The sequence below is a fragment of the Centroberyx gerrardi genome, chromosome 10, assembly GCF_048128805.1.
Source record: "Centroberyx gerrardi isolate f3 chromosome 10, fCenGer3.hap1.cur.20231027, whole genome shotgun sequence".
In the NCBI taxonomy this organism is placed as follows: Eukaryota; Metazoa; Chordata; class Actinopteri; order Beryciformes; family Berycidae; genus Centroberyx; species Centroberyx gerrardi.
Genome location: NC_136006.1, coordinates 29,341,816 through 29,358,772, shown reverse-complemented (window position 1 = coordinate 29,358,772; position 16,957 = coordinate 29,341,816). Strand labels below are relative to the sequence as shown.

General features: G+C 39.0%; 1 protein-coding gene across 1 annotated transcript; it reads left to right on the top strand.

Moving 5' to 3' along the window:
• Nucleotides 1-1,931: 1,931 nt before the first annotated feature.
• On the top strand, nucleotides 1,932-13,337 carry LOC139924650 (pyridoxal kinase-like). The gene is made up of 11 exons (XM_071915745.2): nucleotides 1,932-2,150; nucleotides 3,451-3,505; nucleotides 6,187-6,291; nucleotides 8,216-8,299; nucleotides 8,396-8,430; nucleotides 9,024-9,109; nucleotides 9,370-9,415; nucleotides 9,613-9,724; nucleotides 11,098-11,234; nucleotides 11,579-11,645; nucleotides 12,482-13,337. Exons 1-11 carry the CDS (start codon nucleotides 2,070-2,072, stop codon nucleotides 12,592-12,594), a joined length of 921 nt encoding a protein of 306 aa, XP_071771846.1. The 5' UTR covers nucleotides 1,932-2,069; the 3' UTR covers nucleotides 12,595-13,337.
• The last annotated feature ends 3,620 nt before the right edge of the window (nucleotides 13,338-16,957 follow it).

The following is a 16,957-nucleotide window of genomic DNA, read 5'->3' as shown; positions in this document are numbered from 1 at the left end:
GTAATCATTTGGCTGTTAACCAGTGGATTTGCTAGCAGTGTCTATCACAAAAAGGGTCAAAACAGTTGATCTGATCATCATCATCATCATCATCATCATCATCATCATCATCACCACACAGTACCGCACACTAGAACTGCATAATACCGCATAATACCGCATAGTACTGCAAAATACCGCAAAATACCACATAGTACCGCATAGTACCACATAGTAGTACCGCAAAATAGCCTGTTTCGTGTTATTGCGCTGACCATGGTGCTGACTGACAAGTCCTTTAATCAATCATATAGAATTATGGCAACATTTTTAAATACACACAAAATTAATAGAAAATTGGATTGGACTCGATGAATCTTATTTGCTAGTGGCAAGTTGTCTCGTCAAGGTGGTAAATAGAAAACTACAAAAACTACAAGAGGCACCAGAGTTGAGTTGAGTTTTTCTCTTCATAAATATCTAGTTGTTAGATCCATTTACCTGCCAGATATGTTGTGCCTGTCTTTTATATCTTGCAATGATTTGATGAAAGCTATACTGCTCTGGATTCAAGTCTAAATGACAAGCTTCATTTTATGGATTATAGCAGTGATTTTGTGAATCATTATTATGGGAGCAAATTTAAAACTAGTAGCACCAAAGATCATAAACTAGCAAGAAAATTCACATCCAGTTTATGGAGACCGGAACAGCGTACAGTCATTTAAAAAGTAGAATGGTCAGCTTGCTAATGCAAATAGAGGTTAATTTATGCAAGAACCCTCATGAATATTCAGCCATAAATAAGCATGGTGATGACGCGGCAAAACCACGCCTACAAAATTCGGCACAAGTGCCAAACCCTATTCAATTTCTACATAAAAAAACAAAACAAAACAAAAAAAACATCAACAGTTTTTGTTGTTGCTTTTTCTGTTTTAATAATTGATGTGAAATGTATATGGTGTAAATAATTTGTCGTTTCTTGTCACGGTTGTCAAACAACAGCAGGATAATTAAAATGTTTTTTTCTTGAAGTCTCAAAATGCTAACATGACTCCTCTCTTGTACGAATGTTTGCTACCTTGTTAGCAGATTGTGACTTCCAGATAAGTTAATTATAATGATCATGCAGTTGTTTGACAGTCGTGAAAAGGTTAATTGACAACATCATATACATTTACGTATGTTACTAAGACCTTAAACATTAAGCCCGTTTGGCTAAATCCTACGGAGCCCCTCTGGGGTCAAATGGCAGAAAAAAAAACTTGTATGGTAGAAAAAAAAACTCGATGTGTAAATCCATCCGAACGGATTTGTAAACTGTGTGAACGGATATCTAAACCGTGCGAACGGATTTGTAAATCGTGCAAACGGATTGTGTTGTGACCATGTGACCCCAGAGGGGCTCCGTATAAATCAATTAAGCCTCTGGCAGAAAAAAGATAAGATAGTGGACCGAATATGAGGCAGCGTTAAAAACAAGCAGTGTAGGCCTAATCTCCCTAATGTCATTTAAACGACGACGGACGTAGGCAGGAGCGAATGCTCTTGCTTCACTTGGAGACTCTCTGGCAGCACACGCATGCTGCATTCAAGTCCCATGGGAATATCCATCTAAGCGAAAAGCAACAACTTGCAAGAGTTCGCGCGTTCAAAACCTATGGTTCGATCAATACACCATGATCGAAGTTTTCTGTCGCCTTTTTTGGACACATCTGAGTTAATATTTAGAAACCAGAAATGAAAATTACAGCAAGTAAGCTAACGTGAACGGCATTCTCCACTAGGAAGGAGACTCGTATCTACCATCTTTCTCTTGAGACATGAATGCAGCGCGTACGACTCTTGTTAGCTGTCCATGTAGCTGCCTGAAGAAAAGCTATATCCAGCAGTAGTAAGTCTCCTGGAAGTGTCAGCGGCACCGTTTCTGTCCTTCGATGTCGGAGTTGTTCTTCACACGCCAAGTTTCAGCGTGTGAGAGCCTGTCCATGCAGCTCCTCGCACGGCTTTGAATGCTCTATTAATATTTGTTACATATTGTTATATTGCTTAACTGTCTCGTAAACGCAGCCGGTGTCATTTCGGAGATGGAGTGTCGCGTGTTGTCTATTCAGAGTCATGTTGTCAGGGGATACGTTGGAAACAAGTCGGCAACATTCCCATTGCAGGTGAGTACTGGGTCTCCCATATGCAGCGGTGTATAGTAAAACGTGTCCAGTTCTGCACCAACAGACAGAATAGTAGAGTTATAATGAAATAGCCATGTTTGAGTGAGATTTGAAGTCTGGGCTTCCTGAATTGTGACATGAGAGTCTCGCACCAGTAACTGAATTTAATGAGCTATGTCTCTGGGTCCTGCAAAAACGTCCGCCGATCCTCCTTTTTTCAAATCTAACGAAACTGTAATTGTCAAACCAGACTTTTTTGGAGGTTTGTAAGACACAAAATACATAAACATTGCTAGTCCTAATACGTGCCGGTGTCTCATACATGGAGCGAACGTAATGCAAAACTGCATTCAAAATCTGGCAATTTATTAGTGGCTTTACTAGGCTAAAGTCCATACCTGGTAGATCATGACTTAAGACCTTTAGCAGCCACTCTTCAGTTCGGCATACAGCCAAAACACCAAGCAGCACTTAATTCAATAAAAGTTCAACTTTAAATTATTCCCACTGGCCTATAATAAAGTGTTATTCCCTGACAATCTTCCACCAACATACACCGTGGAGGGTGGTAGTGAGCACTGTGAACTAGGGGTGAACCGATCAGTCGATTAATCGCTTATAATTTTGATAATCGGTTAATCGCTTTAGTCATTTAACAAGTAAAAATATCAAACATTTGCTGGTGTTAGCTTCACAAAGAATTGCTTGCTTTTCTCTGTTTCATATCATTATAAAATGAATAGGCTACTTTGGGGTTTTTTGGTTGGTGGTCAAACTATGTAAGCAATTGTAAGACTTCACTTTGAGCTTTGGTAACTTGTGATGGGCATTTGTCATTATTTATGACATATTATAGCCTAAATGATTAATCGAAAAAAATAATCGATAATGAAAATAACCGTTAGTCGCACTTGCAGCCCTAGTGTGAACCAATTCTAAAAGTTAAAACATTATTGAAATCAAGTGCTACTTGGTGTGTATTGGATGCCGAATTTACCAGCAGCGACCAGCAGTGTTGATTCATAAAAAGTCCTATTCACAGGTGTACAAGCTGTACTTATGCCAGTTAGCAAGGCAACAGTAAATTACCTGATTTTTTTCAAGGGAGTGTGACGTTCTCTGCATAAAAGAGAGAATAGGACACATTTGGGTTAGAACTGTCATTGCTACACAATAGCCCACTATGTATTTCCCACAGTACAACCAAAATCAGAAGCTCATTTAGATGCAATCATGTAGAAACACACACACTGCATTGTTCACTGTTTTAACACCTGCCTCATTATCGCTCCTTTCTCAGGTGCTGGGCTTTGAAGTGGACTCCATCAACTCCGTGCAATTCTCCAATCACACAGGTCGGCTGAGCACTCTTCAATTGCCCTTTGTGAAACAGCTGAGTCGTTTTATTAGGCTGCACAAGTAGAATTGGTGGTGACTCATCATCGTCCCACTCCCGAACCACTCGACCTTATTATTCTAGTGCCAGCAAGCCATACATTTGTTTGTGTTATTACTGTGGTACTACATGGATGAAGAATGAGTTCAGGTCATCGGTTATCGTAATGAAAAATCATTCATTGAGATTCAAGATGCAGCTAGTGGTGTGTCACCCCTCGAATTGTGTGTGTGTGTGTGTGTGTGGTGGGGGTGGGGTCTACCCATCTATCATAAATGGAGACCCACTGGCCCAGTTTCACTCCGAGAAGAATCCCCCCTTTGTGCTTCGCCTTCAGCTATTTGGTTCCGCCAGGCTTAGGTAGCAAACTCTGCGTGTCACATCTAACATGAGAAGATCAGATGCAGAATAATGAAATGAAAAGTTTCTAAATATCCCAAAATGTACTATAAAGAGCAGTCTACTGACACACTAATGCAGAAAACAAATAAATAAAGATCTAAGACAAGTCTAAACTGATGATAACAAGCACATTTGGCAAAGCAAAATGAGGTACAAAACATTTTAAGGAATATTATTTGAAAAGTTCAGTTTTCTTTGACATCACACCTAACATTACCATTCAGTTCAATGGGATGAACAGTAATTTGCTTATTTAACGTGATTTTGCATATGTGAGCCATATTGTGATATATATCGCTATCGCAAAAAATTATTATTGTGATATTGATTTCAACCATATCGCCCAGCCCTAATGTAGATGCATCTTACACTGTTATGTATCATCAACATGTGATGTTCAATGCATTCCAGGAGTTCTTTTGTGATGAAGTGTTTGCATTGCATTCCTGTCTATTGAGGCTACTGTCAGCGGAGAGATTGGTATCTCTGCTGCACTGATTAAAACAGTGTTAAAGTGTTTCAGGGTGGATTCTGATTGTCCCTAGAGCTTTTAAAGGCGACATGTGTGATATGCAGTGACAGTGTGACAATGCACAAAAGAGTTAATCACAGTCCAGTGCTCTTTGGACTTTGACATAGCTATGTAGAGTCTGGAGGAGGGGATTCAGATACTGATACAGATTAACTCAAGAAGTTAATACGCTTTCAAAGAACTTGCCGTTCAGAGAGCGGCGTGCACTCATCAGTAGTTGCACTTTAATTTTATATTTTAACTTCAGGGCATTGGCATGTCCTTAAAAAGTCTGAAAATATCTCAAATGATCTTAATTGAAGGTTTGAAAAAGTATTAAAATGTCTTAAATCCTGATAAAATAAAATTCTTAAATTCTGGTCTGATGTTTTTTCATCATGTAATGCCAGGTTCCCTTGCGCTACATCACTCTTATTAATCCAGAACAGGGTTATTAGTACAATATGCATCCTATCTGCTTTACGAAACACAGATGGACTTCATACAGTTTCACAACTTTTATTAGCTGTGTTCAGTCAGTAATAGCCTTTGCTTCTTTATTTTGGTTTTTAAATTGCTCTTAAATTCCAAGTAGCAATAAAAAGATCTTAAATTTGGCTCTCTGAAACCTGCAGATACCTTGGACTTCAGTCATTTCAGTCACACACACTCACATGCACACGCACAAACTAACAAGTAGGGTACTTCTCTTATAATATCTATAATAACCTTTAGAAGTTATTAGCTTTAAGATGAGATTAGTGTACAGAAATTCAAGCTCATGCTGTTTTTAAGCAAATAGGCTCGAGGCAATACTGGTAATTCCTCCGTTAGATGAGTCCCATATATGTACTGTAGCAGAGATGGAAGTGTTTGCCCCCCTATCCCCCTCTACTTTCAGGGGCCAGAAACGGGCCTCCCCACAGACTGAATGGGATGTCTGTGTCCTGGTTGTCAGCTTCCCCCCTTTTCTTTCTCCCCCTTTCACCATTTAACCTAGAATAAACCTTCCTGGCTCTATTGACCGCAAATGACCGAATACAAGATGGACACACACACACACACACACACACACACACTTGAGTTGTTGACTTGTTCTCAGTGCACAGAGTTCTCACCGAACCCCAAATCTGACCCTGTGCCAGCGATTGCGCCTCCTGCAGTGACGGCTTCACAGAAAAGCCTGTGGGAAAGTAGAAGGACGTGCTGCGGGTGGAAGAGAAAGTGTATTTCTCAATTCCAGCAACGCTTTCCTGACTATTAATGTGTTGTTTAAGCACAGATTGATCAACTAGATGTGGGATTACAGTGCGATTTAGTCCCAACGCTCAACATAATATGCTGCAGAATGTCTGAGCGGCCGTTCCTGTTAGAATTAGCCCGTGCTTGTGGTTTAATAAGTTTCTGCACGAATGTGTCCAGCCCCTGTGGTGAAAACACATTCCTCAGATATTTTGGCACTTGAACCCGTAGATTGTATTTTTATTCACTCCGCAGGTGTTTGAGCCAATAAATTTCGACTTAACGAATGAAGTCCACCGTCGTTCTTTTCCATAAAGGGGCGACAAGTCAGGTTTTTACTGTCTCATTGCACAAAATGACCATAATAGTATCTGTATTAGGTTTATAGGTTTGTTAAAAGGTCTTAAAAAGTCTCAAATTTGTCTTTCTGAAACCTGTGGATACCCTGTGGTTTGACTCCTTCTGTTTGACCCCTTGTATCCCAGGCTATGCCCACTGGAAGGGGCAAGTACTGACGGCGGAGGAGCTGAATGTGCTTTACGAAGGCATCAAACTCAATAATGTCAACCACTATGACTACGTCCTCACAGGTGAGTCACGGGAGTGTAGCCACGTACACTAAAGGAACAAATGTACTCCAGTGTACTATGAGCTGTAACTTGAGGATTCAACATGGTGAACTTAAACAGTTGTTTTTGTCTTTGTTGTTTACATGCAGCTAGCTACTAATAACATTAGCTTCTACTAGATATCAGGTTCAGGTTCAGGTTACTTTATTTGTACCCGTAGGTAGATTTGGTTTGCAGTAGAGAGTCATCTATCTTGACACAGGATATGTTAGCTAGTGTGCAAATCAGATGTGTTTACAACAAACAACAATGTGTTTACAGCTGACCAGACACTGTGGTTAGCTAGCTAAAAAGTTGAAATTATCTTAACATAAAATCAAGCAGTGATAAAATAATCAGTTCCCAGTCAAAAAAAATCCTGTTGTTAAACCAGTTGTTAACTTCCAATATGGCCGCCAGAAGGTGTGTTGCGTCACCTGAAAGCACTGTATAGAAGAAAAGTTGCAGTAATGCTACATACTTCATACAGGTACACACAGTGGTTTCCCAGTACAACCACAGTCTTCTACTAAAACTATACAGTACAGTACAGTAAAGTACAGTACAGTATAATACAATACAGTACAATACAATACTATACTACTATACAACTTCAGCTCCACTGTACTGTACGATACTATACTATACTATACTAGAGCTGTAACGATTAATCAATTAATCGATTAGTTGTCAACTATTAAATTAATCGCCAACTATTTTGATAATCGATTAATCGGTTTGAGTAATTTTTTAAGAAAAATAAGTCAAAATTCTCTGATTCCAGCTTCTTAAATGTGAATATTTTCTGGTTTCTTTACTCCTCTATGACAGTAAACTGAATATCTTTGGGTTGTGGACAAAACAAAACATTTGAGGACGTCATCTTGGGCTTTGGGAAACACTGATCAACATTTTTCACCATTTTCTGACATTTTATAGACCAAATAACTAATCGATTAATCGAGAAAATAATCGACAGATTAATCGACAATGAAAATAATCGTTAGTTGCAGCCCTATACTATACTATACTATACTATATTATACTGTACTATACTATACTATACTACCGGTATACTATACAACTTTAGCTCCACTGGAGCGTTGGAGATTAAGGGCATCTTGATGGTAGTTATTAAGGGAGTGGTGAGTGTTTCTTGACTTTCCCACAAGTTTGCTTATCCAACCTTTCCACTACTGTTGCTTCAGCAGTGACACGTCATCCATGTGACTAGCAAGCTGTATAGCGCCTCCTGTTTTGTAACATTATTACAGAACAGGGTTTGATAACAATCTCATGGTACAGTCTACCAGTGCCTCCACATCCTAGTGTGACACTTCTTGCAGAATGTGCTGTACTGTCACCTACAGGGACTTGGTCAGTCCGTTACAAAACTTCTAATGATCCTTCTAGCTTTCCTTTTTAACCTTTGAATGCCTCTGGAGTTACGTCTTGGTGTCTTTACTGTAACCGTTAAACAGTACAAGATACAATCTCTTTGACAACATGTGTAGTGAATGCGTTGACCCAATTCTGTCATCATTTACTATAGTTTGATCTGTTTTCAGCATCTGTGCTACAAGACTTGATTCATGTTCAAATTGCAGTAAAGGTAGTTGTGATTATTGATTGAATTCATGTGCTGTGTGCAGTTTACAGTCATGTTACAGGGTTTCTGAGTATTGAAGTACAGATTTCCAAACGGTTACCTCTTGCTGCTATTTGGAGCTGCCAACAAGCAAAGTTTCCTAGTGCAGCTTTAACAAGATAATAGACTGCAAGTGGAATGGCGATGAAATCACGATACCATTGATGGTATTGCATTATGTTTGGGGGGAAAGCATGAAGCGCTATAATGTAATGTCTGTGATGTTGTCTTCCTTCTCATTGCGTTCTCTTCCCCAAGGCTACAGCAGGGACACGTCTTTCTTGGAGATGGTGGTCGACATTGTTCAGGAGCTGAAGAAGGCCAATCCCAGCTTGGTGTATGGTCAGTATAAGATGGGTCCATCCAATCTGAATGTAATTTTATGGAATGCAAATCCAAAGTTTGATTTTGTCCTCTCACTGTCATGTTTCTCCTCAGTTTGCGATCCAGTTATGGGCGACCAGGGTGTTATGGTGAGCATCCTACAGTCATTTCCTCCTATTCTTCTTCTTCTATCTTTTTCTATCACTGTGTATTAATTTTGGAAAAAATCACAATTCAAAGATTGTTATTCAATATCCCAAACAAAGAGGATTCAGTCTGTAAAACTGACATCATTTTGTAGGACATGGACTTAAGTTACCTGCTATCCTTTTAACAAGTATCATTTGTTTTCATTTTGGGTAATCAGTCATCTTGTAAAAGTACTCTTTGAAAATGGTAAATATTAGGGATGGACGATATATCGAAATTCAATATATCGCAATACAAAAATGTGGCGATATGCATCATGGGGCAGAAAAATGAATCATGGTATTAGCTCCATTTTATTCTGCTGTAGTAATCACAAATGAGACGCTTGACCATCACAATCCCAAGCTCTCCATCCAAATTATATTATTTGCACTTTGGAATGACATTTTTAAATTGTTATTTATCACATCGTATCGTGGTTGTATCGAATCATGAACCCCATATTGTGTATCGAATCGTATTGTGAGATAAGCATATCATCCCATCCCTAGTAAATATCTCAAGAAACTCTTGTATTTGTTCCATATTTCAGTATGTCCCAGAGGAGCTGCTGCCAGTCTACAGGGACAAAGTAGTACCAGTGGCTGACATCCTCACCCCAAACCAGTTTGAAGCAGAGTGTGTGCACATATGATCATTACACCAAAATAAATATTACAATAGGCAACGTAATTTGATAAAAACATTACAAAGTCCTGTTTATATTGATCTCCAAATACTTTGCCTGAAGTTGATGTACCTCTATGAAAAATCCTGTTCCTCTTTATAGAATGACATGTTTGCTAGTGAATAGATGATGGTAATGAGAGAAAGGGTATATTTGCCTTTTTGTCATCTGTGCCTGCACTGTGTGTCTAACCACTGAATGTTTCTCATAGGCTATTAACTGGGAGGAAAATCACCACAGAGAAAGATGCTGTTGAGGTGAGTATCATGATAAGTATTTCCCAGTGTGCTGTGTTTGGGTTTGGTTCGTGACACCAAGCAGAAAGCTTGAGGAAATGGCGGCACACTTTTAGTTAAACAAGTGTCATTTTACACTTTCCATGATAAAGGTGCTACTTCTTCCTGCGTGGTTGTCACAGCAGTGTCAGTAACAGTGATCCCCTCCTGTTCTCCAGGTGATGGACTTGCTTCATCAGATGGGCCCAGAGACCGTGGTCCTCACCAGTTCAGACCTGCCCTCCAAACATGGGGACCAGTTCCTGGTGGCCCTTGGTAGTCAAAAAAAAGGTAAAATACAGGGCTGCTGTTGGTGTTACAAACTGTTCATACAGTAATCTACTCTCCAGCCTATATGCTTACAGTCTGTCAGTACTGTGTCATCATTGCCGTTGGCACTGGAAGACCCGGTAAAATAGGAATGTTAAACTTGCTGCAACCTGTCAGGGTCTAACCACATTGCTTTTAATATAAAAAAAAAACAAAAAAACTTTTATTTATTCAGGGAAAGTCAACTGAGCACATGTTATGAAAGACGTGCACAGGTTATGAGGGAACGATATGTAACATGTGCCCCTAAAATGAAATAAAATGAGGACACAAGGCTTGCGTTGTACACATACAATACCATTTCATGCCCCCGCTCACTGCTATTTAGGAGACAGTTTGGATTACACTTTAGTGGTATACGCTGCTCTGTGCAACATACCACTACAAGGACAGTGGTTTGTCACTGACCATTGGCACTGCTCAGATCTTTGATATGTCACGTAGCAGCAGGCAATTAGGCAAATGCCACTTAGTACAAAAAGCCATATCAATTTGATGCTTGATTGAATTCCTCAAGCTTATCCAATAGGCCTACAATAAAGACTGACAATTTTCAATAGGTTAGTCTTTCAAATAATAGGTAGCGGGCTGGGCTTTGGGTTAGCTCTGGCTAAAGTATTAGCCTAGGATATTTTTTTTAATCGCCATAGACATTTAAAAATGATCTTACAAGCTACGTTACGAAAGCATCACACATAAGCTACTAGCTAGTTCTCAATCCTGATCCTCTGGATCCAGAGTCCTGCTGGTTTTCTATTTTACCTGCTAGTTGATTACATTCATCTGGTGCCCCAGGTATTATTCAGCCCCTGATTACATTTCAAGTGCATTAGGACAACAAAAAAAGAAGAAAAGACAGAAAAAAATACAAATGCTTATGGCTTCACCTGTTGTAAAGTGACACCGGAAGTCAAAGCGTATCTTATTTGAATATGCATGTTTGGGGTTGGGCTGTCGGTAGAGGGCGCGCCGAATGCCATTGACTGGTGTGGCATCTGCCAGCAGAAGTGCAGAGTTTAGTGACATAGCAATACTAACCAATAGTGGCATACCAGTAGCCACTTTTTGTTCTCACCGTCACTCTCTTTAAGTTCTGATTCATCATTTCCTGTGTGGAGAACATTTCCCACCAGTGTCCGTACCTGAATTCCAGAATTTAATTTAGGCAAATAGGGTGAATCTGTGGCGTCTCATTTAGGAGGGATGTGATGCTCTTCTCTGTTGCAGCCCCACTTTGTGATACAGGCTGGATTTTTACATAAAAATCTTGCCAGCTTTAAGTATTATCCCTGCCAGTTTTGACTCCACTACGCTGTTTGTCCTCCTCACTGTAGTGAGACCAGATGGGACCAACACCAGCCAGAAGATCCGCATGGAAATCCCCAAAGTAGATGCTGTGTTTGTTGGGACAGGAGACCTGTTTGCTGCCATGTTGCTGGCCTGGACTCACCACCACCCCAAAGACCTGAAGGTCAGAAACACACACTGGTCCTGTCAATCAGTACGCTAACATAGTATACACCATACATTTAAAGTACTTTATGCTGTTGTACTGTGCTGTTGTTGTGTAAACACCTCATAAGTTCAGTTTTGGTGAATTTCATGTTTTCACTTGAAGAAAAAAAAGTTGAAGGTGGCCCTACTGCCTTGCTCTAGCTATTGAGCATATAGGACCACCATAATGAAACAATGCTGTTATAGAGCCATCGAATCAATTGCTTACTAAAATAATTCCACTTTTTAAAATTATTTCCAGATGTAACAGAGATGATTTAATATGACAAATGACTTATTCTTCCTTCTGTTTTTTCTCAGGCTGCCTGTGAAAAGACCGTTTCAGTCATGCACCATGTCATTAAGAGGACCATTACTTACGCCAATGGTATGATCTGTGTGTGTGTATATGTGTGTGTGTGTGTGTGTGTGTGTGTGTGTAGACTTCTAATTGTCATGTGGTCTTCCTAGATTACCAAGAAGTCATTCGAGGAGCACTGTTTGCTTTCCTTAACTAGTAATACTGTTTTTCTTTATGGGGTCAATTTGCAAGAAGTCTACAATATGTGTGAAGAGGTCAGTCACATGTTTGGATAGGCTTCAATAGATGGGAGTGATACCTAGGTGTGAACTGGCCTGTGACCAAAAACAATGGCTATTGAGTTCTGGCCAGAAAGGCGAAGAAGAAACCACTAACAACTTTTTATCAGTCTTCTTAATTTGGATAATGCTAGTGACCTACTATCACTCAACATAGTGTATGTTGAAGTGTTTGCACTGGAGCAAATGATCTACACATGGATGGTTTTAATGATTTCCAACCATGGTGAATGTTAAATGCATTTTCCAGAGTGCCGTCGCTCCTTTATGAAGTTCCTCTGTGTTTTTTTTTTGTGGTAACCTGTAGCTAGAGAGATTTCATATATGTCCAAAGTTCAAAATTTAAGTACTGGAATACCTGGAAAACCAGCCTGTTATGTGGAGAAGTGCTTAAAAAGACCTTGAAATAAATAACTAAAATGTTTGCAGTGTTTGACAAAATGCAAGTCAAAACAGAAAAGAAGACCAATGTCGCATTGATGGTTGTTAAAACACAGTAAGGTTTACGGAAATGTCTCTTGCTTTTGTGTGGAGTCCTTCTGAACAGAAAAATAGTGCTGGAAAAAGTCATTGAAAGTCCTTGAATTGATTTAACATTGTCTGTATGAACCCTGTCTCCTCCAGACATGGCTGGCCCCGGGGAGAGGCCCAACCCCGCACAGCTGGAGCTGAGGATGGTTCAGAGCAAAGCCGACATCGAGAATCCTGCCATCGTAGTGGAGGCTACGGTTTTATAAAAGCCCGGTGGGACTGTAATATGTGTGTACTGTGCATTTGTGTCGTGCGGGTCTGCAATGACCTTAACACCAGGCAGTCAGCCAAACACATGTAGGGTTTTTACATCACGGACTGTCATGTGTCTCTGCCTTATAGGATCTCTTAGGGAGCGCAGCTACGTTTTCATGACAGGTCAGCAGTCCTGCACATACATACTGGAATCACTGCCATATCTGTGTCTGTACTATGGCCTGTGTTGACATCATTTACCCTAGGTAAATAAATGGGCATTAGCCAACTATGCTTAGGTTTAAAGATAGTTTAGGTGTCTCTATGTGTACTTGAATCCTCTTTCACATAGTGAAAGCTAATGATGCTGTACAAACACTGATCTTGGTTAAGAATGCAGAAAAACAGCGATGGGTGCATGACCTCTACCTGCTTTGGGTATGATCGTAAGTCATTACCAGAGGTGGGGACTCGAGTCACATGACTTGGACTCAAGTCAGACTCGAGTCACAGTTTTAATTGCTTGAAACCTGACTTGATGCATGAAGAGAAGACTTGAGACTTGACTTGACTTGGGTTCTGGTGACTTGGGACTTGACTCTGACTTGTACTTTGATGACTTGAAAAGGTTTCTAAAGTCTTGACAAAAGATCTTGTATTTGTGTAAATGACTTAGATTGAAAGTGATGAGATTTGTTCCAGCAGACGACTGAATTTAAATTCTGTTTTCTGAATTTGTATGGAATGATTGAATTTATTGGAGTTGAAACTGATTATAGAAATCAAACTCATGATGCTCTTACCAAGTTTTTATCCTATTAAAACCATATTGCATTGAAAAGTCCTAGGGTATGTATGCGTGTAATGTGCTTATAATGCGCTTGATGTCTGACAATGTACTTCAAGTAAAGTGTTACCGCCTTATCAGCAGCCAGATTCATCAATATGGGTTATAATCCCATAAAATATCAAACATCTTATGCAATACGAGTCTGTACATGTTTCCAGTACCATGATTCTTTTTACGTTGTTTTTACTTTAGACAAATTAGTCATTGTTGATTATTTAACATGATATGACCCTCATCATTAGTTGACACCTGAAATATTGCTTTCAATCCTTTTTTATGTCAATGTTTTCCCCCTCTTTTTTTAATTATGCATTGCTCTCTTACAGTGACAGATACTTAACATGTTATATCAATGTCTTAAACATCTCAAATTGAGGTATTTGCACAGATAATCATGAATATATTTACTAATGACGATCATTGTTTTCATTTGTGTCCATTGTCCATATATGAAGAAAATAGCTGTCCATATGAGAGACCACGCTGTATAATGGCCTTAACAGGGTCAGGCAGAAGAACAGTGGTAGTGAATGTTTTTTATGCCGATGTAAGGGAGTCGATCCTGACACACGACGCTAGAGAAGTTAAGTGCCAAACCTTAAGCTGCTGCTCTGATATAGAGCAATATATGAAGAGTAATAATAAATGACTAATCTTTTCATTAAACTGCCTTGTTGTTTTTGTCTCTAAGTGTTTGAGTCTCCCTAGGGTGGGACGTCCCACGGTATTGAGACCTGTGTCTTGCCTCTCTAGTCTAATAAGCCTGGGTGAGGGAGCGCAGAGACAGATACTGTTTTACATGATGTTTACATCAGGGAGCTAATTGATACCCGAGCTCTTGATACGATGTCTGCATACTAATAAGTCATAATAATGGATACTTTTTACTTTTTTGAATGTGCAAGCTACAGAGTTAGCATTTCAGTCCCAATAGAAACTTGATGTTTGGTTTTGAGAGAGGAACATGCCGTCTGTAGGGGAAAAAATCCATCTACGACATAAAGAAACTATGTAAATCTATATGTGGAACATTGTCAATATGTTTGGTCGACTGCTACTTTGCTGTAATTTTACCTGGGCGGAAGTAAAATCAAATCTACTTAAGAAAAAGTAAAAAGTAGCTCATTTAAAATGTAGCATAAAAGTTAGTTTAGTTAAAAAATGCCATTACACTGTATCTTTCCCATGCAGTGCAAAGAGGATGAAAGGAGTATTCAGACTAGTTACTTAAAAAAATACAACTCGACAAAATAAAGTGCATAAAGAAAGTAAAGCGTGAATCAACAATAATTTATGGATAGTGGTGGTGTTTGTACAGACCATTCCTCTTATCCTAATCAACATATTCAAACTGTGTTTAAATCTAAATCTGTTGATTTTCACTGACTTTCCCTTGCCCATTACTTCCACCCTTGGCTTTAGGAACATAGCAAGTTTCAGAATTCATCACCAGGAACTAAGCATGGGACAATATATCGAAATTCAATATATTGCAATACAAAAATGAATGGTGAAATTAGCTCCATGTTATTCTGCTGTAGTAATCACAAATGAGACGCTTGACCATCACAGTTTCACAAGCTCTTCATCCAAATGACACTATTGTCACTTTGTAATGACATTTTTAAATTGTTGTTTACATTCTAACAAGCCAATGGCATCGCTAGAAAGATTTGTGGCTCAGAAATAAACATAATTCATACTTTGTCATTGAACTTTTATTTATTACATCGTATCGTGGTTGTATTGAAGCGTGAACCCCATATCACGTATCGAATCGTATAGTGATACAACTCCTTGCTCTCAAGTCTTGGTGCTCCTGCTACCGAGTGCTTACTATATTGTGTGATTAGGGGCAGGTTACACAGCTTCGTTTTGCCAACACTAATCCACAGTATGGATAGCCAGCATTAACCCAAATAACCAGACAGGCCAATATGTCCGTCCAACTACAGCAACACTAAGAGGATGAGTCATGTTTGTGGATTGCGAGTGAGAAATTCCAGGTTATTATTGCGATAGAGGAGGGATGGATTTATCGTAGAGAAGGGGTCACATGTCTCATCTGCAGTTCAGATGTCACACAGCATAATAAAATAATAAGGTTATGGATGGACTTGGAGATTTGTCACACAAAAGGCCACACAGGCTACAGGCTCCTAATCCCTCAGCCTCTTACACCTTGAGCTGAAACTGCAGCTGTGCCAAAACGCCAGCAGAGGGCTAAAGAGGTCTGAAGATGATCAAACACTCAGGTTCCATTTCTCCTGTAAGGTCGAGACCAAACAGTGAATGCAGGGCCCCAGACATTAGGTGTGAAACAAGACGTGCAATCAAAGCCTAAGAAAGTGTTTAGAGTTATATTTCAACTATACAAAAACCGGCCAGGAAATGTATTTGTACATGTAGATAGCATTCATTAGGAAATAACTAATTCCTTCAGTGCATTAAGCCCTGTCAACACAATGCATTCTAACTGGTGCTATTTATTAAGACAGGGTTCACCCAGGTTCAATCCTGATTAAGTTATGGATCGCCAATCTGAGAAATTCTGGAAACATATGACATATATACAGTGATGTGGTGGTACATAAAAAAAGTGGGCAAACTATGACCTCCAGTCGGTGATCACCATAAGGAAAACAATCACCAATACAAAAAAATCAATTATATTTTCAGAAAAAAGTTTTGATGAATAATAAAAAAAAGTTAAAAATTTGCTTATATGAATAGACTAAATTTCTGGGGACTATGTGGATAAATTGACTGACAAGATATTATTTGGTCAATGTGATAAATGATTAGTAAGTAGGTCACCAAACTATCAACTAAGAACATTGGTCCTGAATGCTCCCCTGGTGTGACCTTTTTATATATACATACATATATATATATATATATATATACACACACACACACACATACAGTATACATACTATATATATTTACTGTATAGCCTCCAAAGAGATTTCTGGTGATTTTTGCTTGATCTTTGCTCTCCTTTATAATGATAAAAACTGCTAAATCAAATTTGGACTCAGGCAAACGTAATCACCACATACCCACCCATACCCACCCATACCCAAATGCCATCCACAAATTTTTGCCTTTATGACTTTTTTCCTCCCTTTAAGAGACCCTGACCTCATATAACTATGAATAACATCAGTTTGATACTTCTTACTATTATGTACACTATGAATTGGGGTTTTATTTAAGCCTAAAAAGGTGGTAAACGCTATTCTGTAAATTAACAGGGGGGTAAAATGAGTTTATCTGGGTTTAATCTCCACTACACAATGATACAGAGTTTGGAAAACTCAATAAAGGTTAGTTATTGATTAAGATACCTGTAGGCTAGCATAAATTCACATATAATCCAACATATGTAGGAGTATGAGTCATGTTTACATGACAAATAGCAGACTTCAAATTGTCTATTGATGAATACCAAGAAAAAGTGCCAGATAGTAGAAGTCTGGTAAAGTAGCCTTTTTATTTTCACCAGATTCGTGTAATGGTAT